Consider the following 26,101-nt stretch of genomic DNA (forward strand, 5'->3'; position numbering starts at 1 on the left):
AAATGAATATCGATATTAATTCGAATTCGATTGCAGTTGGTGTGTCTGTGTGTGTGTGTGTGTGTGTGTGTTGCTGACTCTGTGTGTGTGTGTGTGTGTTGTAGATGACGACGTCCGGAGGCGGAGGTTTCTGCGACTGTGGCGACGCCGAGGCCTGGAAGAAGGGTCCTTACTGCCAGAAACACACACCGACCGACGGCAGCAGAGACACCGAGGAGGTGAGACACACACACACACACACTCACACCTACACACACACACACACATCCACACCTACACACACACACACACACACACCTACACACACACATACCCCTCTCCAGTGTGATAGTAAATCACCTCGTCTGTCTCCCCTCCAGGACCCTGTGGCTCAGCTCCCGGCCGACATGGTTGCCCGTGGTTACAGCATCTTCTCCATCATCCTGAAGTACGCCGTGGACATGCTGACCTGGGATCAGGAGGACCAGCTGCCTGCAGGACTGGAGCCGCCGTACGCACACGCGCACAGACACACACACACACACACGCACACACACACACACACACACACACACACACACAACAAACACTACAACACTGTCCTACAAAGGCAAAGTTCAGTATCTGTAAAAATGGCAAACTGAGAAAAACAGCCTTTTGTGTTTTTCACTGTCAGGTTTAAGCATCAAATTATGAATAACTACCAAGTCTATTATTGATTAGATAAAGGTGGTGGACTGAATTAAATGTATTTTGTAGTTTGTCTTTTTGACCAATTTTGACAGTTTTATGGCAGATGCTGCACTTTGCCTTGGTTTCACAGTGCTTTTTTGGATGGACAGCAAAATAAAAAGCCCAATAACTCTGGAAATTTTAGCAGCACCAACATCAAATTCTACCAGATTGAAGAGAATATACCACACTTTTGATGCAGATACTGCACTTTGCCTTTGTAGGGCAGCATAGTAATATAGTTGCAATAAGAGCCGTGTCTCCACTGCACCATCTTTGTGCAACGTTTTTTTTTATTTATTTTTTTACTGCTCTTGTTGTTGTTGTTTTTCCGTCAGTATAAACGCTTTCTAACGAAGCTGAGTTTTATTTATCATACATTTCTTACTATAACCACTACTATCATAGTAGTCTTTTACTGACTTATTTTCTCTATATGCCACTTTTTTGGGGGCTTTCTCTTGGCGTCACATCCCGCTTTGAGTCTGACCAATCAGCACAGAGTAAGGCCCTGTTAACACGACAACGCTCGCAGGTGAAAACGACAAAATATTTTATCGTGAAGTGCCTTTCGTTTGGACGGCGACAGCGTTTTTGGGGCTTAAAAACGCAAAAATAGTGAAACCAACCTCCAGAGTGGAAATCTTAACGCTCCACCGTCACGCTCCCGTCTTAAGGGTGAAAACGCAAAAGCTTCAATTTGCCGTCACCATGTTCACGCAGACTTCTTCCCAAAAACGCTCATCTAAATGCGGAATAAAAAGTGAGAACACATCACCACTTTTGTGTTTCCTGTTCAGATCGTTTCTGTGTAAACATGTAGCCTAAATCTCAAGCCCCGGGAGTTTTTCGGGACTCGTTTAGCCCCCGTAAAAGTTCCAGAGATGGTTCCTTCCTTCAGTGGAGACACACACCAACCAGTAGGTGTGTGTACTGTGTATACTGATGCTTCCTCTGTGTGTGTGTGTGCAGGGAGAAAGGAGACACCTACTACTGCATGTTGTTCAATGATGAAGTCCACACGTACGAGCAGGTGATCTACACGCTGCAGAAAGCCGTCAACTGCAGCCAGAAGGAGGCGGTCAGCTTCGCCACCACGGTCGACAGAGACGTCAGTACTTCAATATTATTATTATTATTATTATTATTATTATTATTATTATTATTATTATTATTATTATTATTATTAATATTATTATAAACCGCATATTTTTATATTTTAAGTCAAGCAGAATAAACCTGTAACTGTGTTTGTGTGTTCGTTTGTGTGTGTGCAGGGCAGGAAGTCGGTCCGGTACGGAGATTTCCAGTTCTGCGAACAGGCCAAGTCTGTGATTGTGGTGAGTGTTGAGTGCCTCCCTGTTGTCATGACGACCAACCATCCGACCTGGTTACCATGACTACTTTGGATCCGATCACTACGACTGGACAATTTTTTTTTTTTTTAAAGTATATTTTTGGGCTTTAATGCCTTTAATCAATAGCACAGTCGAGAGAGAGACAGGAAATGGGGAGGCAGAGAGGGGGAATGACATGCAGGAAAGGGCTGCCCGATGCGGGATTCGAACCGAGGCCGCCTGCAGTGAGGACTATAGCCTCAACATGGGGCAGCAGCTCTACCAGGTGAGCTAAATGCCGCCCCTGGACAATAATTTTAAATATCGATTCAGACAAGTTTGGTTGGCAGTGTACTGAATTTGATTAGAAATGAGAAAATATGATCAAATAAAACAAACATATACAAAATACTTAAAGCATACAGACGGCTGTAGTGAGATGGTGAAGAAGATTAAATGTATAAATACGTATCTGTAACAAGGTTTTTTCTGGATATTATTTACAAGGGCCTTTGTCTAAATGATAGTAAAGAGTTATGTGAGTGTGAGGTGTGTTGCCGACATCGCAGCAGACCCCTGGCGTCAGCGCTGCTCTGGTTGTTCCTGTTTGACAGTACAGATGTGAATCAACATAATAAACATGTTAAAGTCTTTATTCTCCCCCGTCTCCCCCGTCTCCCCCGTCTCCCCCGTCTCCCCCGTCAGAGGAACACCAGCCGCCAGTCGAAGCCGCTCCGGGTGCAGGTGATGCACTCGTCCGTCGTGGCTCATCAGTGTTTCGCTCTGAAGGCTCTGAGCTGGCTGGGACAGATCATCCAGTACTCTGGTGCGTCTGCACTTCATTACCCATGATGCATCTGTCTCTGTTGCTGCTGCTGCTGCTTCATGTTGTTGTTGTTGTTCACGTGTGTTTCAGACGGGCTGAGGAGGGTCCTGTGTCAGGTGGGGCTGCAGCGAGGACCGGAGGGAGAGAACTCATCTCTGGTCGACCGGCTGATGCTCAACGACTCCAAGATGTGGAAAGGTAACACACACACACACACACACACACACACACACACACACACACAGCTTGAATACATCCCAGTTTCATGTTGTTTTAAAGGTATAGAGTGCCGAAGCGGAAGCAGCCCCATGGGACCTCAACTCGGAAAAAGGCCCCATGCAAATGAACGGGAATCAAAGTTTTATTTCGTGATCCGTTTGAATTGTGCCATGAGAAAAAACCTACCTGTTTAAAACATCATGTTTCATGAAGAGAAATCAGCAGTTTGTTGTAAAACTATTGTAGAATAAAATTCCGAAGAGTCCAAAACCAGAAAGACTACAAGTCGCGTAGGTGACGTCACCACATGCCGCCCTTTCCCGTGTCAGTTGGTGACGTATTTTTTGTGGGACACCAGATCTGTAGTCCGTAGAGCGTCGTCACACAAAATACATTCTTCTGTTGCCGTTTTACGATAAACTGCTGATTTCTCGGCATGAAACGTGATGTTTTAAACAGGTAGAGGACATGTCATGGCACAATTCAAATGGATCACGAAATAAAACTTGGACTCCCGTTCATTCGTATGGAGACTTTTTTCAAATTGAGGTCCCATGGGGCTGCTTCCGCTTCGGCACTCTATAATATGTAGGAATTCCCCCCATCTAGCGGTGCGGTTGCATACCAGAACGTATTCTTTTTTTTTTAAAGTATATTTTTTCGGCTTTTTGCCTTTTTTATTTTTTTTTATTTGATAGTGATGACAGTAGAGATAGACAGGAAATGGGGAGGCAGAGAGAGGGGGAATGACACGCAGGAAAGGTCTGCCCGACGCGGGATTCGAACCGGGGACGCCTGTGGCGAGGACTGTAGCCTCTACATGGGGCGGCCGCTCTACCCACTGCGCCACGCACCGCACCCAGAACGTATTCTTGATGTTGCATTCACTTGAAATGGGGCAGACGTCAGACAGACAACAGACGCTGCATGTAACAGGATAAACAAGCGTCTATGTAAACAAGTGGTCCGCCAGCACGAGGCAAAACAATACAGGCAATGTGACAATATGTTGTCATGGTGATGTGGTATTGTTTTACCGTCTTTCTCTGGTGGAGTAAAATGACATCCGGTTGGTTTGCCGACGACGGCCGTCTGCCTGACTGCACCTGAATGCAACACCAGTGCCTCCGTCCTTCCTCACACTACACAGTGGTGACAGTTTTAACAGGCCGAGCCCACAGCTCCGCTCAGTTTCCGTGGTTACCTACGGTCACGCTGCAACATGGCCGCCTCGGTTCGGTGCGTCGACCACTTATGTATTTGTAACGACTTGTAACAACTCATTCTAAGGAACCAGAAAGCTTTCATTTGTATGCGGCTGTGATTCACCTTCAGTGAAATACGGATTTATGAAAGACATGTTTGATTTTTGATAATAAAAAGCCAAATAAGTTACTGTACACACTGGGGCTTTAAGGTTTCTGTTGTGGTTTGACCTCAGTGATGACGACTCCCTCATCCGCCATGTTGGATGTGACACGTTCACCTGTCGGCCAGATGTTTGATTCTCACCTTGGTCTGTTATTGACCAAGTCATGTTAGTTTTATTAACCATTAACCTACTGAGATAGCGCCGGCACTATGTTTACTGTGTGTGGAGTATTATTACTGTAACGCTGTCATAGTTTGTCCAATCAGAAAAAGTCCAATGCTTTTTTTTAATTTATTTTTTTATCCCACATAAGACGCTCATATGACAAACTACAAAAATGGGGGAAATAAAGTAGATAAAATAGCACACAGACAAAAAAAGAAAATCCAATGCTGACGGAGTTGTGCTCTCTGTCTATATTATATTACCGTAATGCCTGCAATTTCATTTTGAAATCGTGTGAAAAAGTGCGTGAAAAGGCAAGGCAAGGCGATTTTATTTGTATAGCCCGTTTTTACAAACAGTTTGTCTCAAAGGGCTTTACATCGCATCGTAACAACATCAGGTGTCTTTTCACCTGTTGCATATAGTTTGTTTTTGCACTTATTCGCCTGTGAATAGAGTTTCACTTTTGCACTTTTTTTTTTGAGTCCTAGATTCAAAAAAGGACTAAGATTGATTCTCAGCATGCACAGATTCCTATTTCAAATATCAAATCAAAACTTCAATGTGCAGTAAAAGTATTTTTCCTCACTAAACCCCTAGAAAATGTGTTTGTTTTTGTGTTTTTATTTATTTATTTACTGTTAATACCTCCATACGATGTGCAATAATCAATTTCAAGTGTAAATACTCATGGAAAAAGGGGTCAAAGCAGTGTTGTCATAGTAACAGCTGTCAGGTGTTTTTTTCCCTCAGCCACACTGGTCCAAACAAATCTGGTTGTTGGTTCATATTCAGGATGCAGGCGACGTTTTGAAACGTTTCCTTCTTTAAAAGCGTGTTTGAGTGATTGAAGCCGCTCCCAGAGAGGGTGTAACCATGACGACACAGAGAGAGTGTGTAACCATGACGACACAGGTGAGACGGAGGAGGAGGAGGAGGAACTGACCCGGTGTCTCTGTGTCTCCTTCTCTCAGGAGCGAGGAACATCTACCACCAGCTGCTGATGAACAGCCTCCTCATGGACCTCAAGTACAAGAAGATCTTCGCCATCAAGTTCGCCAAGGTAACACACACACACACACACACACACACACACACACACACACACACACACACACACACACACACACCTTACCTGCTGCTGTCGGTGTGTTTTACTCCCCCAGCAGCACAGAGCAGGTTTTTGTGTGTGTGAGCGCAGCCGTTGAGTTCCTGAGATTTTAATTTCCTCTCTTTGTGTTGCTGCTCTTGTGAATTACTGGAAGTTTCTTTTATTTATTTATTATTTAGAGCACAATTAATTTAATTATAATAATAGAGAGACGGATGTAACGTGACCAAGATAGTAAGAGCTGCTTTATTTTATACCAAAAAATCAGAAGTGCTGCTGGCTGTTCTTGGTGGTTATCCACAGGTGATCTCTGGGTATTTTAGTCCAACATCGGTGCTGGTTTGCCAGTTTTTAAACTAATTGTCATGTAAAATAACGGCAATTTAATACTTTCACTGATCCTATGTCTATTATCTTTTCACACTTTTGTGTTAAACTGCCTTATTTTACATTTTTAAAGGCAAAATGTCTCACAACGTTGAGTGTTGTTGACGTCACACATTCACATACTGTGGAGCCTTGATTTTATTTTAATTATTACAACTTTAATGAACTTTACCAAGAAAAAAATAAAAGAATAAAGTCAGTCTCGGCTGGTTTCTCTGGGAGACAGCTGCTGCTCAAACAGCTGTTTTCTGTGGTTGTTGTTGTTAAACAAACAGGAGGAACTATTTATTTCTGTGGCGCATTAATCCAGATGTGTTGCTGTAGTGAGTCTGTAGCAATTTTATTATAGTTTTAAAGTTTTCACTAGTTTTTGTTTTTATTTAGTTTGCTTTTTTTTCAGTGATGAATCAGTTTTAGTTTAGTTTTTATTGTTGAGGAATTGACTAGTTTTTATTTAGTTTTTATTTAGTGTTAGTTTTAGTTTTTCAGAGAGAAAGCCTCTGTCAGACCTCTGAAGATGAACTTCCAAATTTCTTTTTAGTTGCATCCATCCCATAATGTTCCCATCAGTCCTCATCAGGTTGCATTCACTCTTATCTAGCTGTGGGTCGTACTCCAAGTCGTCCCATATTGAGCTGTGGCCTTTTCTTCCTGCAGCTTTAGACATTGACAAGAAAACTACAACTACTACAACTTTAATTTTTGGAAAAATTGTCTTTTTTATTTTTATTTTATTTCAGTTTGCTAAATTATTTTTTCACGGCTAATTTTTAGTTTTAGTCGACTCTAAGTGTCTCTGTCTGTGTGTGTTGGTGATGATGTCATGGTCTGTTGCTCAGTGGGGTCATATACATCACAGGACTGTGGTTGGTTGGTAAAAAAAAAGGGGGGGGAGGGAGGAGGTGGGGGTGGGGTTATTTGGGAGGTTAAAGGGATAGTTCAACATTTTGGCAAACTGGCCCCATTGCCATAATCCCTATAGTCATAGCAGTAGGTTTGTTACCTTTAATTATCGGTGCAAGCTGTTTTTAGAACGGCGGAGCAGAGCCGTGAGCTACTCAGAGCTACGCTACGGAGGCTCATTATGGGATTTCTTCTTGGTTTCCCTTCATCAAACTCATCAAATACACAATCCAACAACTCCACAACGCTCTGGTGGACAAGTTGTGACCTGCACATTCACCACGCTATGAGATAATAACACAACGTTACCAGACAGAGTTGTTTTAGAGGGAAATACAGAGACTGATGATGAAAAACTGTCCCTGAAGGCAACACGCATCAGCGGTTTTGCATGAATTTCCCTCTAAAACAACTCTGTCTGGTAACGTTGTGTTATTATCTCATAGCGTGGTGAATGTGCAGGTCACAACTTGTCCACCAGAGCGTTGTGGAGTTGTTGGATTGTGTATTTGATGAGTTTGATGAAGGAAACCAAGAAGCTCACAGCTCTGCTCCGCCGTTCTAAAAAACATCTTGCACCGACAATTAAAGGTAACGAACCTACTGCTGCTATGACTATAGGGATTATTATGGCACAATGGAGCCAATTTGCCATAATGTTGGACTATCCCTTTAAGGGGGGGAGGGAGAGGAGGGGAGGGGTGCATCGGCCCGGCAGCAGTGACCTCTGACCCGGAGGTGAATGTCGTCCCCCCCCTCTAGAACTACAGACGCCTCCAGACAGATTTTATGGAGGACGACCACGAGCGAGTGGTGTCTGTGACCTCACTGTCAGTGCAGCTCTTCACTGTCCCGACCATGGTGAGTACTCCTGCTCCTCCTCCACACCTCCTCTTCTCCTCTCTGTCTCTCCCTCTCTCTGTCTGTCTGTCTGTCTCTTCGCTGCCGGTGTAGAACTATGAGCGCCTGCAGAGCGACTATGTGAAGGACGACCACGACCGTGAGTTCTCCATCACTGACCTGTCGGTGCAAATGTTCACCGTCCCGTCGCTGGTGAGTTCAGTCTGACTTGTCTGATATGAGGCCACGCAGCAGGTGAGACCAGAAAGTCACACGACATCAGTCAGTCAGTCAGTCGCACCTGCTGCTGCTGCAACTTCCTGTCCAGTCGTCTGCTCTAGGGACGTCACGATTATACATTCTGGTAACACTTTACTTGGATAGGTATTCATAAGATTGACATAACAGCTGTCATAAACATCAATGAATACTTATGACAGCTGTTGTTAAGTGTCATTCGGTAAGTTATGTCACTTTTGATGCAAAGTTGACTTTAGGTGCGTTTCCATCAGCTGTTTAGATGCATCGAGATGTATCGCATCGGAAAATGATGATGAAAACGCCGTGATTCTAATTAAAATCCCCTGATTCGCACAAACTGAAATACGCTCGCTAGGGCCGGGTTTGGTTGATTCGAATGGGATGGAAACAGCAGTATGCGAATTAAGTGTGACGTAGCGCACTTTCACCCCATCTGCTCCCGTGTTTGCAGTTCATTCACAAGACAACATCAGGGTTTCACTACATGTAATTAATTGTGGCACCACCACGGCAAAATAAAAGCCCCCACACACCTTCATAATGATGTTACTGCACTTCTTCATAGTTCCTCCTCAGTAAAAAACCTAACTTATCAACCAACGCATCCAGCGTTTATCATTAATAAAGTCTGTGGCGACTCTCTCTCTCTCTCTTTCTCTTTCACACACACACGGACAGGTTGCGTTATGAAGGTAATAAACATGCGCTAAATCGCGCTAATGTGTTCAAATCAGACCGTCAATCCGTCCGGGGGGGGGGGGCTGCAAAGTCCGTAGATGGAAACACACACGATTCGAATTTCTTTTAATGCGCATTTCCCAGTAATTCGAATCTCTTTGGATGGAAACATGGCTATTGTTTGAGATGTTTTTGTTCTGACAACTTGACATAAAGACAATTTAAACTGTCATAGCAGACCTAATGGCCAAACTTTAAAAATTATGTCAAGTTGTCAGAACAAAAACATCTCAAACAATGTCAACTTTGCATCAAAAGTGACATAACTTACCGAATGACACTTAACGAGAGCTGTCATAAGTATTCATTGATGGTTATGACAGTGTTATGTCAATCTTATGAATACCTATTCAAGTAAAGTCCAATTTCACAACATTATGAATGTGTAAAATCAAATATAATCAAAATATAATGACATTACTAATCTCTAAATATAGGTCCAGTTATTAATCCCCCGGGGGAAGTGTGTGAAATATTTAAGTCATTAATTGTCATCTGTACCAAATGTTTGTTTGTTTTTTTGCTCCAAGTCTTTTTATTTATATTTGTACATACAAAGATAATGTACAGAGTACATAAATTCAAAAGTATAAATGATCAGGAGTAATACAAATATAAACAACAACCCCCACCCGCTCCAACGGAGCCCCATCCCTGCTACAATATTACTACACCATTTGACAATCTTGTGTTGAGTTGATATGCAATTACTTGTATTACATGCATCACATACATATCAATATTTATATAAATAAAAAGTGACACAATTAGAATAATAAGAAAAATAGTAGTTAATTAAACCAAAACAGCATGATAAACAAGTAAATAAAAAATCAACAAGTGATTCAAATGTTTATTTTAATCATTTTTTTAAATTACAAATGACACGCTAACATTTACGATCAATTAATTGTGGTGTTTAATACTGTGATTAATTGTGAAAACAAGTAATTGTGACATTCCTAACCTGCTCCCATCACCTGACCCTGTCTCCGTTTAAACTATTTTCTCCCAAATTCCATTTTTTCTATTTTAATTTTTGAGAATGTAGTTTGTTTTTTTTACCTTTTAGTCTTATTTTACCAAAAAGAGTGGGTTTTTTTTCAATGTTAATGACTAAAATGTACCATAATCGATTATTAAATTAATCGTCAACTATTTTGATAATCCAATAATCGGTTTGAGTAGTTTTTTAAAGAAAAAAAGTCAAAATTTTCTGATTTCAGCTTCTTAAATGTGAATATTTCTGGTTTCTTTGTTCCTTCATGACAATAAACTGAGTCTCTCTTTGGTTTGTGGACAAAACAAGACATTTGAGGACGTCGTCAACTAATCGATTAATCATTTAAATAATTTACAGATGAATCGATAATGAAAATAATCGTTAGTTGCAGCCCTAAAATGTTCACAAATTAAATAGAAATTACTTAAATTTTATTGAGGTAAGAAACAAACAACATACAACAACATCCATACGTGAAGAACAAATACTGCATTATGCAACATAACACTTCACTATACGTATCTAAAGTAGGCTATTAACAAAATATCAATGCTTATGAGCTTTAAACTGTTTCCGGTAAAATAAAATATGTTAGTTTAAAAAAAAGTCCTTGTTTTTCCCATGGTTTTTGGACGATAGCTGGTCATTGCATTGCAATTTTTACGCTTCCAGTCAACTAAACTAAACAGACTGTTGGCAGAATTTGCAAAACAATTAAAAACAGTTCAGCCCAGATTTCCTTCTGTCTGTGTTGTGCAATTTTCCCCAGACAAACCTTCCTCTTCAACACAAAAATATAATTTCAGTCAAATTATGTCAAATTCTGCATTAAAAATAGATTCCGTTTTAATTGGCCAATTCTGCATTCTGTGATCGTGGAAACCATAGGGCCCTATAAACAGTCAAACGTCTTGTTTTTGACTTGATTTGCAACAAAACCAGAGTCTCTAGTTCGTTCTTTATGAGGAGTTTGGTTTACATTTCTGTGTGTGTGTCTCTGTGTGTGTGTGTGTGCGCTGCAGGCCCGGATGCTGATGGTGGAGGAGAACCTGATGACGACCATCATCAAGACGTTTGTGGACCACCTCCGTCACAGAGACCTGCAGGGACGCTTCCAGTTCGACCGCTACACGGCTCAGCAGGCCTTCAAGTTCGGACGAGTCCAGAGCCTCATCGGAGACCTCAAGTTAGTTACACACTGGTTACACACTGCAAAAACTCTATCTTACCAAGAATATTTGTCTTATTTATAGTCAAAATGTAATTTCTAGTCAAAACAAATCTCATTATACTTAAAATAAGACTCATCAAATAAAAAGTAGCTTGCCAAAACATCTAAACATTTTGACTTGCAGTGCTCACACAATGCCAAAGGGATGATGCATTCTGGGGGAAACTGACTATTTGTATGAGAAGGAAATTTAGTTTTGACATGAGTGAACTGTTTTGCGCTTTTGCAGGTGATCTGTGGTGTTGTGCTGAACTGTAACACTGTTTTGCCAAATGATCTTAGAGTTTTGAGAATGTAATTTCTGTGTAGAGAAATGAGCCAAACCAACTGAGAAAAACTGTAACCGCTGGTGTCGTGTCGTGAGCTATCGTGTCAAGCTGGGCAGGAAGTCAAACATGAAATCCAGTCAATTTTCAAATTTAAAACAATTTTCAAAATAAAACACTGCGATTGTAGTTCAGAATCAGAACTGTTTTATTGCAGTAAAGGTCAGTTTACAGGAACTTGTCTTGGTGTCAAGTGCAAACATAAAAGTACAAAAAATAGAATAAAATAAGAATTTAGAGAATTAAGAATTTAAATAATATAAAATAAAAAAGAATGAATTAAAATATACTAGTGCAAAAGATACGCATATACTATATACAAAAAGGAAATATGCATATACTCTAAATACACATAAAAGAATAGAATAAAGATATATACAAAGTACAACTAAATAAGTTATTGTGCAAAATGTTGTAGTGCAGAGTGACTGTCCATAGGTTTAGTGTTATTTAGGGGGAGCTGGGCCATTGTTCAATAGGCTGATGGCAGAGGGGAAGAAGCTGTTCATGTGGCGTGAGGTCCTGGTCCAGATGGACTGGAGCCTTTTGCCAGAGGGGAGGGTGTCCAGGGTGAGGGGGGACCCGAATTACGGGTCGTTAGATATTCATTCGAACTTAATATTTCTAAAAAGTGCCAACCCTAGTCTGTATTTGCGTGATGCTTGGAAAGAGACAGAAATGCGTGAAATCATGTGCAAAGTGGGACATCTGGTCACCATAGTTACACACCAGTTATTGATCAGTCCGACACCAGTTGTATCAGTTCCTCCTTATTGACCCGGTTTTGTTCCTCAGGTACGTCCTGATCAGTCGACCCACCGAGTGGAGCGATCAGCTCAGAGTCAAGTTCCTAGAGGGACTCGACGCTTTTCTGGAGCTGCTCAAGTGTATGCAGGTAACAGGACGCACAGCTCAGGTCACCGTGACGACGGGGACGACCTGTCTGCGACCTTCTGACCCGTCTGTCTGTCTGTCTGTCTGTCTGTCTCAGGGCATGGACCCGGTGGTGCGGCAGGTGGGGCAGCACATCGAGATGGAGCCGGAGTGGGAGGCGGCGTTCACTCTGCAGATGAAACTGACCAACATCATCTCCATGATCCAGGAGTGGTGCTCGTCCGACGTGAGGATACACATAGATCTGAAATATAATAGAGCTGAAATAACTGATCAGTTGGTTGTTCAGCATCAAATTGATCAACATTTTTATAACTGATAATCAATCACCAGGTTTTTATTAACATAGAAACCAGAGATTCTCCTGTTCAACTGAACGCTTTCTCTCAATAACTGATCAATGATGATAATAATAGGTGAAAACATAGACCTGAATTAAATTACAGCAGGAATAATAAATCAATTAGTTCTTTGGTAGGAAATGTATCAAAATGTTGATGATTGATCAATAATCAATTATTAGAGTTTTTATTAAAGCAAAAAATATAAATATTTTGCAGCTGAAAATGTGAATTTCTCTGATTTTTTTGGTTTTTAAATGCACATTGTGTAGGAATTCCTCTCATCCAGCGATCACAATTGTATTTTTCATGCTGCATTCACGTGAAATTGGGCAGACGGACGACAGCCGCTGCACGTAACGGCATAAACAAGCCTCTATGTAAACAAGTGGTCCGTCAGCACGAGGCAAAACAATACACGTGGCAATATGTTGTCATGGCGATGTCGTATTGTTTACCTGACCCACGTTTTACCGGCTTTCTCTCGACTTCTGTGACTAAAATGACATCTGGTTTGTTACCGACGGCCGTCTGCCTGACTACACGTGAATGCAGCATCGGTGTAACGTGTAAATAATCGATTTTCGTGAATAGATCACAGGAGAAGCTACACAATGTCCCTTTAAAGCAAAAAATATAAATTTTGCAGCTGAAAATTTGATAAATTTCTGATTTTCTTGGTTTTTAAAAGGAGCTAATGAGATTTTTCACTCTGTCTGATCAATAACTGATACAGTAAATACAAAATTATAGAAAGGATGAGATGCTAACAATCTCGGTTTCTCTGTGTGTGTCTGTGTGTGTCAGGAGCGCGTATTGATCGAGGCCTACAGGAAGTGTCTGACCGCGCTCAGTCACTGTCAGAGCGGCCTCCCGGACGGCGAGCAGCCAATCAGCTTGAGCCTGGCCGGTCACTGCGTGGAGACGTTCAGGTACCAGGTGTCTCAGGACAAAGTGTCGATACACCTGCCGGTCTGCAGGCTGCTAGCAGGTAAACACACACACACTAACACACACACACACACACGGATCAATAATAGACCGAATCTCCTTGTTGTTTACATTCTACTTCCAGGTAGAAAACCAGCACGTAATTTGAATGAGATCAATAGTAACGAACGAGAGTTTAGCTAATATATCATATTTTTCACGCCCTATCACCGTTTAGACAAATCTGAAATGATTGAAGAAACATTACTATTTCTGTGTGTGTGTTTTGTGTTGCTATGTGTTGGATTTATTCAGTTTGGGGGAATCACAGTGTCTAGAAAGCATCAGTGGCTTAGCTGACAGGGACAGCTAACAAGCTAACGACGGTAGCTAAGCTAACACCGGACGTCAGCTGTTAAAACCCTCCCGTTGTGGGACACGACATGAAACTACTCCAGTTAGCTCAGTCATGTTGTAACTCAGATATCCGCTGGAGAAAATATTTTTTCATGGAGCGTTTATTGAGTCACTGAGTTATTAAAGTTCAACAGGTAGCTAACCGTTAGCCCGGCTAATCTATGATAACCATGACTAATTACAAAAACGTGCACACAGAAATAGTAATGTTTGTACAATCATTGGTTTTATAGACTTTACAAACATCAGATTAATCTAAACGGTGATATAGTGACATGAAAAATGAGATATAAACAGCGAAACTCTCGTCCGTCGCTATTGTTCTCATGCTGGTTTGTTTTCTACCAGGAAGTAGTTGTAAACAACAAGGAGATTTGTCCTATAAGCTAACAGCTACATGTGATGTGTGACGGCGTTAACCTGATAAGCCCCCCCCCCCCCTCAGGTCTCCACGTGCTCCTCAGCCGGACCGAGGTCGCCTCCCGTTTCCCTGAGCAACTGCCTCTGGTCGGTGATGACGTCATCTCTCACACCTTCAAAACCTGATCAGTCACCAATCAGATCAATACATCAGTGTTAACAGTGTGTGTGTGTGTGTGTGTGTGTGTGTGTGCGCGCGTGTGTGTGTGTGTCCTCAGGGTGAGCTCAGCCCCCCCCTCCTGATCGAACTCCCCCTCCGCTGCCTGGTGCTCTGTGCCCAGGTGCATGCTGGGATGTGGAGGCGGAACGGCTTCTCCCTGATCAACCAGGTGAGTCCATATACTCCACCTGATCGATCGATCGATTGATTGATCGGTGCAGATCAATACTGGAGGGATGTGTTGTCATGGTAACAATGTGTGTGCGTGTGTGTGTGTTTCAGATCTATTATTACCACAACGTCAAGTGCAGAGTGGAGATGTTCGACAAAGACGTCATCATGCTGCAGGTACGGACGCGCTCTGACTCCGCCCACTCGGCCTGTGGTGTGACATCATCACCACAGACTCTTTTCTTTTTTTTTTTACTTCAATCTTTATTGAAATTCATCATTAATGACAAACAAATAACATTGAATTGAACATGGGGTACAAACATTCGATTCAATAAGAGGATTTAAAGGCTTTGTGGAACAATTAAATAAATAAAAGTGATAAATAAATAATTTAAAAAATCACAATGCAAAAAAAAAACATACATAAGCATCCTGACATCATCACCACAGACTCTGGTGACATCATGACCACAGACTCACAGTGTTATTGTGTTGTTGTTGTTGTGCTGCAGGCCGGGGCGTCCATGATGGATCCAAACCACTTCCTGATGATCGTCCTCAGTCGCTTCGAACTGTTTCACATCTTCAGCTCCGCAGACGTCAGGAAGAGATACAGAGAGGCCAACAAGGTACTGACACTACTGACACAGTAACTGTCAACCAGTGTTAATTTCGTCAGACGAGACGAGACGAAAAATATTCGTCAACGATGGGTTTTTTCATGACGAAGACGAGACGAAATCAACGCCCTTAAACACTGACTGTGACGAAATATACACACATTTTTTGTTGACGAAAAAAGACGAGACGAAATCTACTTAATCAAATAAAAACTTAATAAAATGTCTCTTTCTCTTTTCGTCACAGACTTTTAAATTACAATCCAAAAAGTGCCACATCACTGGATGCATGTCAGGTTTTTTCTCCTCCTGCGCTGCTGCCAGGGGTGTGTGTGTGTGTGTGTGCCTGAGTGAGGAACACACACACACACACACCGGTGCTGTCTGTGCTAAGTGCGGCGAGTAGGCTACAAACTGGCTAGGGGGGGGGTGGAGGGGCGCATGGCCATTGCAGGGGGGGCTGCGGGCGCTGCAACGGAGATCATGTGCTTGCCGGAGCCCTCCCGTTCACATCATTGCATTTGTCAATCGCTGTGTTTTATTTTGAAAATTAACCGGATTCTCTTGTTGTTTCTTTGTGCGACTTCCTGCCTGGCTTGACAGCATCGCTGGCGGCTCGCGGCCGCGGCGCTGCTGCTGTGAACCAGAGCGATGCGGCTCCGGTGTGAACGACACAATCGTTAACATCAAAGGGCTCCGCTTCCCGGTGCCTCGCGGCGCTTCTGCGGCCGGTGTGACCCTGGCGTGGACGCGTCTCCGCGCTGGTCGGTCGCTTCTGCGCTGTGTGTGTGTGTTCATCTCTGTTTAGATACTGACAAATAGCCTACATAAACGCACACACAAGCTGGAAAGTTGGCTCATCTGACAGCTGCCTGTCAATAATGACATAAATCTTGTGAGATGAGTGAGAAAAAGACTAAAATGAATCTATTGGTTTGAGTAGATTAGTTGTGATTAACATTACTGTCAATCTGCTTTCAAAGACTAAAAAAAGACTATTGACTAAAACTAGACTAAAACACTTTGGATTTTCTTTGACTAAAACTAGACTAAAATGCTAAGACTTTTCGTCGACTAAAATGTGACTAAACAAAAAAGAATACAAACTGACTAAATATGACTAAAACTTATAAGGGCATTTGACACAAGACTAAGACTAAAACTAAATTGAAAAATAGCCGACAAAATTAACACTGCTGTCAACAAGGTACTGACAGAGTAACTGACAGAGTAACTGACGGTCTGTTGTCGTGTCTGTCGTTGTGTCTGTCGTGTCTGTCCCCCCCCAGGACGTGGTCCAGCAGAACAACACTCTGATCGAGGAGATGCTTCACCTCATCATCATGGTGGTCGGTGAGTCTGTCTGTGCTGCGTCGGTTACACTCTCACAGGTGAGACAGGAAGCTGCAGCGGTGATGTCATCTCTCTGTCTGTGTGTGTGTCTGTGTCTCTGTCTGTCTGTGTGTGTGTGTGGTTGTGTGTGTGCTGCAGGTGAGCGCTACGTGGCCGGCGTGGGCCAGGTGGAGCCGTTTGACGAGGTCAGAAGAGAAATCATCCACCAGCTGTCGATCAAACCCATGGCTCACAGCGAGCTGGTGAAGGCCCTGCCGGAGAACGTGAGGCACTCAGCTGGCTGTCTGTGAACCTGTCTGTCTGTTAACCTACCTGTCTGTGAACCTACCTGTCTGTCTGTTACCTGTCTGTTAACCTACCTGTCTGTGAACCTGTCTGTCTGTCTGTCTGTTACCTGTCTGTTAAAGGGATAGTAGCATTTTTTTAAAGTGGGGTTGTATGATCTACAAATAGCCCCTAAGTACTTTAATTGCAGTAGAAGACTCTCTACACTCCTCCCGTTAGCAACGCCAGCCCATAATAGCCCTGCCCAGAGATTTACAACATACAGTGTTGTGAACAGACCCAAAGAAACGGCCTATTTTCACGGCCTAAAAGAGGTTTTACCTGAAAAAAAAAATACACAGTTCCATTGTTCGCTATAATATAATTTTTTCCAGCCCTTCAAAGTGCAGGAAAAACACAGTTTTTATTTGGACCTAACCAACTGCTGATCGGCGGCGCTAACCCTGGGCGGAGGGATACGTGAGTTGGTTAGGTCCAAATAAAAACTGCGTTTTTTTCTGCACTTTGAAGGGCTGGAAAAAATTATATTATAGCGAACAATGGAACTGTGTATTTTTTTTCAGGTAAAACCTCTTTTAGGCCGTGAAAATAGGCCGTTTCTTTGGGTCTGTTCACAACACTGTATGTTGTAAATCTCTGGGCAGAGCTATTATGGGCTGGCGTTGCTAACGGGAGGAGTGCAGAGAGTCTTCTACTGCAATTAAAGTACTTAGGGGCTATTTGTAGATCATACAACCCCACTTTAAAAAAATGCTACTATCCCTTTAACCTGTCTGTCCTGAGTCAGTACTGACAGCTGTCTGTGTCTCTGTCTCTCAGGGCAACAAGGAGACGGGTCTGGAGAGAGTCATCGACAGCGTCGCCTCATTCAAGTCAGTCTAAATACAACAACCACCTTAAATACAACAACCACCAGTCCACCTTAACAACTGTTTAATATCAGGAGGAAAATATATTTATAGTTTTGACTAGTACTGTCTGTAGTACTGATGCAGTACTGTGTAGTACTGACTTGTAGTGTGTAGTACTGACTTGTAGTGTGTGTACTTGTACTGCGTGGACAGGAAGCCCGGGGTGACGGGTCGAGGTTTGTACGAGCTTCGTCCTGAGTGGAACAAATACTTCAACCTGTACTTCCACCACTACAGCAGAGCAGACCAGTCCAAGGTACACACACACACACACACACACACACACACACACACTGATCAGGATGTTAATCAAGTTATTGATCTGTGGATTGTCGATGTGTGTTGCCATGGTAACCGTGTGTGTGTGTGTGTTCCAGGCTGAGGAGGCTCAGAGGAAGCTGAGGAGACAGAACGGAGAGGACACAGGTAAACGTCATCAACACACCTGAGTGTAACGTCACAGTAACAGCAGGGTATCCACGGGGTCTTGAAAAGTATTAAAAGGTGATAAATCAATTTTGGGAAAATTAAGACCCTTAAAAAGTATTAAAAAGTCTTTTCACGACTTTATAAAGTCTTACATTTTCAAGGTATTTTTTCTGAATTAGCTGTCCAAGAGTTTGAGTCCTAAAAAACATTGTGAAAGTGTGTGAATTTATTCATTTTATTAAAAAACAAAGATGAACCAGTTCATAAAAAAGAAAAGAAGATTGTTGTTTTGGTTTTTTGAGAGTGGAGCAATGTTTTTTTTTTTTTTTTTTTTTATAAACTTTGCCTTTTATTTATTCTCCCAGCCTATTTTGAATTCTGTTGTATCATAGTGGTCTTTAGTCTTTATCACAAACTAGAACTGTTCAGTTAAAAGTGTCACTGATGTAAATGGTTACAGCTTAAAGTGGTGGTGAGGTGTTGAAAAATATTGAGAAGGTCTTGAAAAAGTCTTAAAAAGGTATTGAAATTAACTTCAAGATTCCTGTATATACCCTGAACAGGTGTGTGTATATTTACAATCGTGTGTGTGTGTGTGTTTCTGTGTGTGTGTGTGTGTGTGTGTGTGTGTGTGTTTCTGTGTGTGTGTGTGCGTGCCAGCCCTGCCCCCCCCTCCACCTCCCCCCCTCTGCCCCCTGCTGGCCAGCCTGGTCAACCTGCTGCAGTGTGACGTGCTGCTGGCTGTAGAGGGCGCCGTGCTGCAGTGGGCCGTGGAGCCCAGCGGGGGCGGCTGGTCCGAGTCCATGCTGCAGAGGGTGAGTTAGGATGATGACCCTCAGGATGACCCTCAGGGGACACTGTAGTTAGTGTACGTGTGTGTGTGTCTCGCTGCTGACCGTGTGTGTGTGTGTGGGGGATGCTCAGGTGCTGCACCTGGTGGGCATGGCGCTGCTGGAGGAGCAGCAGCAGCTGGAGAACAGCAGCGGAGACGACGACGTCACCTTCAACTACACCTGCAAGATCACACGTCAGTACACACACACACACACACACACACACACACGTATTAACACTAGTTTAGTTTAGTTTAATAAGTTTATTTGTATCAGGGACAATGTACAAAATAACATTAGTGTCGAGATGAGAAGAGATGCCTTGTAGCGGATTTAGCTTACTAGCTACTTTCCATCCGTCGTCCCTGGGCAGGTGAATAAAAACAATAGATAGGTAAGAATTATCAATTTACATAGCGTTCTAAACATCCATACACATGTGCATAATACACCCTCTCACACATCACAAACACTCAGGACGTATTTCATATCAGAAAGAAACATACAGTTATTAAAATACTTCACACTTTGCCAAGGTTAAAAATAATTTAGGCTCATGATTAATGCTGACATGACTGATTTCTTAGGCTCCATTACACTACACACCCTCTACTTGAGTTTGTGACTACATCTCCTGCGGTGTGTATGTGTGTGTGTGTGTGTGTGTGTGTGTGTTCAGGTCCAGGTGAAGCTCCCAGTACCTCAGGAAGCGTCCTGGCCTTGTTGGAGAGTCTGCAGAACGCTCCTCACCTGGAGGTCCATAAAGACATGATCACCTGGATCCTCAAGGTAACAACTAGAGGTCGACCGATACAGTATACAGTGTTCTTCAGATTATTATTAGTAGTATTCAAGGAAACTTATAACAGACAACTGAAATTCATTTGCAGGAAATTTTTTTATTTTTGGTGTCAAAAGTTGGAACAACACACCCGGGACGACACTGAATACAGTAAACTGTGATGAAAAGAGCTTACATTTCTGTAGAACAACACAAATCTAGGTTCAATGGCGGCTGTGACTGCATCATGGCCGAAAGAAAGCGTTTAAAAAATACATTTATTTTATTGTTTATCTGTGGAAAAAACATATGATATATACACAAACAACATGAGATATATATATATATATATATATATATATATATATATATATAATCAGTTTATCCCTAGTAAAAAAAAAAACGATCAGAAGGGAAAGTTAGTTAGTTTTGTTTATTGTCCCTTTTTGGGAAATCCATTTTCACTGGTTTTGTATGAAACTGAAATGAAAACTAAGTAAAAAAAAACAAACAATAATTCTACTACCACCACTACTACTAATTCTTCTTATTATAAATATAGGACTTCTATAAACTGCTTTGTTATAAAAGCACACGCACCAAAGATCAATGGTATAAGATACAAATAAGAGCGACATAAAACCCATTTACCCATTTACCCATTTAACGTGTACTGACTTAGGAGATGTAGATAATATACTTTATCAACAACATGAAGCACAGAATGAGATAAAAAAGAATTAAATCAGTAAGAAAACATAAGAACAGTTGAGTAAAACAATAATAAGACGACTGCTGCTGTTTTGTTTCCATGTGCAGATGGTGACGAACATCAAAACCACGAGGGAGCGAACGTCGTCCACGTCGAGCATCACCATCAGTCCAGGTCAAGGACAGGAGGAGGTAAGACACTCACACTCTGTTACATCATCATCATCACCACGGTAACGACAGGCGAGAGCTGAACTCCAGGTGTGTTTTCCACCTGCAGACGCTCAGAGACAAAGACAAGGCGGAGAGGAAGAGGAAGGCGGAGATGGCGCGACTCCGCAGGGAGAAGATCATGGCTCAGATGTCGGAGATGCAGAAACATTTCATCAACGAGAACAAAGAGCTGTTTCAGCAAAGTCTGGAGGAGCTGGAGGCGTCGACGTCCGCTGCCGCCGAGAACAGGTAACACACACACCGGGACGCGCTGGAGATGCAACGGTTCCCACGGTTGTTTATGACGGCCTGTTTTAATTAGGGCCACGGGCCATCGCACCGGGCACTGGACCCTACAGCCATGAAATAGCTGTAGGGTCCAGTGCCTACGCAAACGTCTACTGCTCAGGCATACTTTCACCTAGAGACTCCATTTGAACTTTAAACAGTAGACACAAGTCTTGTGTATTGGCGTATTATTCCACGTTTTGATAGGTCATATAGTTTTTGATCAATCCATGATCAATGACCATGATCATTTTTGGAGAAATTATGAGATTATAATGGGTGTGTATTGCATGGAATGTTCGTGTCAGAGTGGGTGACATCATCGGTTAGAGTGGGAGAGAGCCCAGAAATTTTTTTTTTCTCTTTCCACACTCCCCCTGGACACAATTTACACTCTACACACATGATTTTTTCAAAAGTTGTAAGACAAACTTGTTCTGTTTCTCACCATGTGCTCAAAATATCAGAGAGACTTACAGAATTTGAATTATCAGCCTCTGAGTGCGGCCACGTCTGTCTCTGCTCCTCATTGACTCCAATACAAAGATTTTCTGAGAGACACACACACATCAAAAAACACAGGTAACATACGCGTATGCGCGCACTCCTCTCCCACACTCCAACACACACAAACACACACAGTTAACCTAATGTGATTACAGCTCCTCCATATCAGTGCTTATAGAAAGATGATCATGTGTCTGATCAGCTCTGTCTTGACCTTAAGATCGTGGGTTTGATTCCCATATTGACAGAGATGGCAAAACCGGCCGTAGCTCCCGTGGCCCTCTCAAAATTTCCCAGGGAAAATTTTCTAGTTTTAGTTTTACTGTAGTCTTTGTGTCGAACTGTCATTTTAGTTTTTGTGCTTTCACACCAACAGCAGTTGGTTCGCACTAAACAGTCCATTCAAACCAAAAGCTCTTAGTAGTTTGGTTCGTTTTCGTTGGTGTGAAAGCATCATTCGCACTCGGACGCACACTAAATCAAGCGGACCAAGACCTCTAAAAAAGGGCTGGTCTCGCTCCGCTGGATTCTGCACCAAATGCCAACCTCTGGTGAGAACGCGAACCTGGACCTTTCATTGAAAAGTGAAAGGGTATGTGTCAAAGTCCCGCCCACAATGTTTAATGATTGACAGGTGATCTCTGTGCAGTGCAGAGACACAACAGCAACGAGCTTTTAGCAACAAACATGGAGACTAAAGGAAGTGATGAACTAAAATACAGATTTTAATCAACTGCTCCTTCAATGATCTTTGTCTATTTGAGTTTGAGTCAGATATTTCCTCATTCCAGTGCGGGGAGTGGCAGCTGTAAATCTCAACTTCTCCTATTTACAATGAAGTCTAGTTGTATTATTGTTACCTTATAGACTCAAGAAAACATCCAAACAAGTCATGGAAGATGCTCAACATATTTATTTTCAGTTCTCACACACTATATACAAAGTGCAAAAATATATATCACACAAAGTTTATTGTCAGCAACATTAACTATATATTCAAACATTTCACTCATAGAATGCAAACATTGGTCTGTTAGCTGTCATACATCATTCTCTGTAGTGTAATGATCTCATCTATTGATACCTGGAGTACAACAGACACTGATTGTTTCTGTAAAGTTGGGACAAGAGCAGCAAAAGGGTGGAAAAGTAAATGATACAAATAATAAACTGCCAGAGGAGCAACTAGTTAGGTTAATTAGTAACATGGGTATGATTATAATCATGATGTTTACACTTTGATTAAAGCTCATAGACCTTATTAGTGAGTGGATCTGAACAACAACAACATTTTGATCTGACAAACACGTCAATGTAAATGTGATTATAGATTTCTTAGTTTCAAACATCAACACAACAAGAGGTCAAAGTCCCGCCCACAATGTTTAATGATTGACAGGTGATCTCTGTGCAGTGCAGAGACACAACAGCAATGAGCTTTTAGCAACAAACATGGAGATTAAAGAAAGTGATGAACTAAAATACAGATTTTAACCAACTGCACCTTCAATGATTTTGACTATTTGAGTTTACACAACTCTGCTGTGACTCCGAAGTCCGAGTAAAGCCGAACTCCAGCATGTAGAGGCTGAGTGAATGTGGTCTGGACTCTGTGGAGGAGAGTCATGGTTTCAGAGACGCTGTAGAAGGACAGAATACCTGCACTGTGATCCAGGTACACTCCTACTCTGGAGGACTGAGGACCTGAGACTGGAGTCTGGATCTTGTTGAACCAAAATGTGAAACTGTTGTTGGAACAATCTAATGACCAAGATTTGTTGTTACCTCCAAACAAAGTTTCATCCCCTGCTCTGCTAATATTCTTGTATGCGACTGCTACAGAAACTCCTTCTCCTCTCCACTCCACCTCCCAGTAACAACGTCCAGTCAGACTCTCTCTACTCAGGACCTGAAGACATGTAGTGAATCTGTCTGGGTGACTAGAATAAGACTGTGGTAGACCCCATTTTACTCTCCTGTTTCCTTCAGATAATAACAGCCATGTGTTTGCTGTGTTTGGATCCAGTGTGATTTCCTGTGAATATCTTAAGAAGTCAGCTCTGGTCCTGGGCTCTGGTGGTGGTGACAGTAAAACATCCACTTGAGTCACTGTCAGTGAGATGTTTGTCCATGTGTCTCTCAGAAGGTCCTGTAGTTTGTCTCTGAGCTCTGACACAGCTGCTGTCACATCCTCAAAGTGTCTGAGAGGACGGATGTTGATGCTGGATGAGTGTGTAGATGGACTGAGTGCTGACAGTGAGGGGTAGTTGTGTAGAAACTGGGTGTGATCCTCTGTGTGCGACAGCAGCTTCAGCTCAGCGTCTTTCCTCTTCAGCTCAGTGATCTCCTGCTCCAGCTTCTTCTGAAGCTCTTTGACTCCACTCACTTGAGTTTCCTGCTGGGATCTGATCTGCTGCTTCAGCTCAGAGCTTCTTTTCTCCATCAGACGGATCAGCTGAGTGAAGATCTTCTCACTGTCCTCCACTGCTTTATCAGCAGAGCCATTGATGGCCTCCACCTCCTGTTGAAGCACCTTCACGTCTTTCTCTGTGTCCTGGATTCTCTGCTGGATTTTCTGTCGACTCAGCTCCAGCTCTCTCTGCCTCTCAGTCCTTTCTGCTGCAGCTGAGACTGTGTCGTGGCCTTTATGTTCATCCACAAGGCAGACAAGACAAATACACTTCTTATCAGTGCGACAGAAAATCTTCAGCACCTCATTATGACGAGAGCAGATGTTCTCCTGGAGCTTCTTGGAGGGCTCCACCAGCTTGTGATTCTTAAATGAAGGAGATTCATAATGAGGCTGCAGGTGTTTCTCACAATAAGAGACCAGACATTGCAGACAGGACTTGATAGCTCTGAGTTTTCTCCCAGTGCAGACATCACAGGCCACATCTTCAGGTCCAGCATAGCAGTGATCAGCAGGAGCAGCTTGGAGTCCAGTCTTCTTCAGCTGCTCCACTAAAGCTGCTAACATGGTGCTTTTCACCAGGACAGGCCTCGGTGTGAAGGTCTGCCTACACTGAGGACAGCTGTAGATTTTCTTCCCATCCTCTGCATCCCAGTGGGTTTTAATACAGTTGAAGCAGTAGCTGTGTCCACAGGGAATAGTCACTGGATCCTTCAGTAGATCCAGACAGATGGAACAAGAGAAGGTCTCCTGGTCCAGATGAACTCCTTTCTGCGCCATTTCACCTCTCACCGACGACGACGACTGTCTGAGTTTCTGTTGCTCAGAAGTGAAACTAGTCTGAGCTCTGATCTCAACAACATGTGTCTCTGCAGTGAACGGGGCCTGTCGGCTCCTCCTCTTCACCACATGTTGGTTCCACCCATCTTCAAACTGTAGATCTGAAGGGGAGGGAACAAGGAAACACATGAACAGGGTGCAGCAGCTCAGTGTGTTTGACAGCAGGAAGAAGAGGGAGGGGATCAGGTTGGACTTTGTTCCAGTAGGAGGAGCAGTTTGATACTGTGCGTTTTAACTTTTTATTTACAGTCCTGCTCATTTCTCACTTGTTATCAACTCATTTGCTGATCTTTTGGTTCAAGTTTTTATAATCAGCTCTTCTAACAGATTGATTGATTGATTGTTTTATAGGTTACAATTCAACGACACTAAATGAAAAAGTAAATAATTACCACAGCATATGAAAGGTCTTATGTATGGAAGCCCATTTCCGCCACTTGATGAAAAAAAATTATGAGATCCTAAATCATAATTTTTTTCATAATTATGACTTAGGATCTCATAATTATGACTTTTCTATCTCATAATTTTGACTTCGTATCTCATAATTTTGATAGCTAATAGCTAAGTCAAAATTGTGAGGTACTAAGTCAAAATGATGAGATAGCTAAATCTCATTATTTTGACTTCGTATCTCATAATTATGACTTTGCTATCTCATAATTTTGACTTAGTTTCTCATAATTTTGACTTGGTATCTCATAATTATGATTTAGCTATCTCATAATTTTTACTTAGTATCTCATAATTATGATTTAGCTATCTCATAATTTTGACTTAGTATCTCATAATTTTGACTTGGCTATCTCGTAATTTTGACTTAGTATCTCATAATTATGACTTAGTTATCTCATGATTATGACTTAGATATCTCATAATTTTGACACAGTATCACATAATTTTGATTTAGCTATCTCATTTTGATTTAGCGATCTCATAATTTTTACTTAGTATCTCATAATTATGACTTAGGATCTCACAATTTTTTTTCATCAAGTGGCGGAAATGGGCTTCCATACTTATGAATGTGCTATGCACCCACACTTCAAATCAAGTGTTCCCCCTAATTCTAATGTTTCCCATCATCTGTCATATGTGTAATCCTTGTTCCCTCACTAAATGTCAAAGATCCTGTATCCTCGTGCCTAAAGAAG

The 26,101-nt window shown here is 42.2% G+C and overlaps 2 protein-coding genes across 4 annotated transcripts in view; one reads left to right on the top strand and one right to left on the bottom strand.

The window, feature by feature from the left end:
- Window positions 1–26,101, top strand: part of ubr2 (ubiquitin protein ligase E3 component n-recognin 2) — a 129,116-nt gene that overhangs the window by 9,137 nt on the left and 93,878 nt on the right. Inside the window, exons 4-29 of one of the 2 annotated variants that reach the window (XM_085799270.1) lie at window positions 105–218; window positions 360–490; window positions 1,684–1,822; window positions 1,989–2,051; window positions 2,754–2,874; window positions 2,965–3,072; window positions 5,605–5,693; window positions 7,794–7,892; window positions 10,896–11,059; window positions 12,226–12,325; window positions 12,422–12,550; window positions 13,473–13,656; window positions 14,458–14,519; window positions 14,651–14,761; window positions 14,875–14,940; window positions 15,279–15,395; window positions 16,676–16,739; window positions 16,878–17,002; window positions 17,844–17,896; window positions 18,089–18,191; window positions 18,313–18,361; window positions 19,025–19,179; window positions 19,289–19,391; window positions 19,877–19,986; window positions 20,798–20,881; window positions 20,970–21,151. In XM_085799270.1, the coding sequence (XP_085655396.1) occupies window positions 105–218; window positions 360–490; window positions 1,684–1,822; window positions 1,989–2,051; window positions 2,754–2,874; window positions 2,965–3,072; window positions 5,605–5,693; window positions 7,794–7,892; window positions 10,896–11,059; window positions 12,226–12,325; window positions 12,422–12,550; window positions 13,473–13,656; window positions 14,458–14,519; window positions 14,651–14,761; window positions 14,875–14,940; window positions 15,279–15,395; window positions 16,676–16,739; window positions 16,878–17,002; window positions 17,844–17,896; window positions 18,089–18,191; window positions 18,313–18,361; window positions 19,025–19,179; window positions 19,289–19,391; window positions 19,877–19,986; window positions 20,798–20,881; window positions 20,970–21,151 (2,825 nt within the window). Of the gene's footprint in view, window positions 1–104; window positions 219–359; window positions 491–1,683; window positions 1,823–1,988; window positions 2,052–2,753; window positions 2,875–2,964; window positions 3,073–5,604; window positions 5,694–7,793; window positions 7,893–7,985; window positions 8,085–10,895; window positions 11,060–12,225; window positions 12,326–12,421; window positions 12,551–13,472; window positions 13,657–14,457; window positions 14,520–14,650; window positions 14,762–14,874; window positions 14,941–15,278; window positions 15,396–16,675; window positions 16,740–16,877; window positions 17,003–17,843; window positions 17,897–18,088; window positions 18,192–18,312; window positions 18,362–19,024; window positions 19,180–19,288; window positions 19,392–19,876; window positions 19,987–20,797; window positions 20,882–20,969; window positions 21,152–26,101 lie in introns of both variants that reach the window. The other variant, XM_085799272.1, reaches the window with a different exon arrangement.
- LOC146973040 (tripartite motif-containing protein 16-like) lies at window positions 23,217–24,899 on the bottom strand. Of its 2 annotated transcripts, XM_085799312.1 has the most exons (2): window positions 23,508–24,887; window positions 23,217–23,420 (listed from the first exon to the last, which is right to left on the bottom strand). In XM_085799312.1, exons 1-2 carry the CDS (start codon window positions 24,885–24,887, stop codon window positions 23,217–23,219), a joined length of 1,584 nt encoding a protein of 527 aa, XP_085655438.1. The 2 variants fall into 2 exon arrangements, with proteins under 2 accessions (XP_085655438.1, XP_085655439.1); XM_085799313.1 differs by having other exon boundaries at window positions 23,217–24,899.

Source organism: Trachurus japonicus, chromosome 15, assembly GCF_045865225.1.
Source record: "Trachurus japonicus isolate A0001 chromosome 15, Traja_1.0".
In the NCBI taxonomy this organism is placed as follows: domain Eukaryota; kingdom Metazoa; phylum Chordata; class Actinopteri; order Carangiformes; family Carangidae; genus Trachurus; species Trachurus japonicus.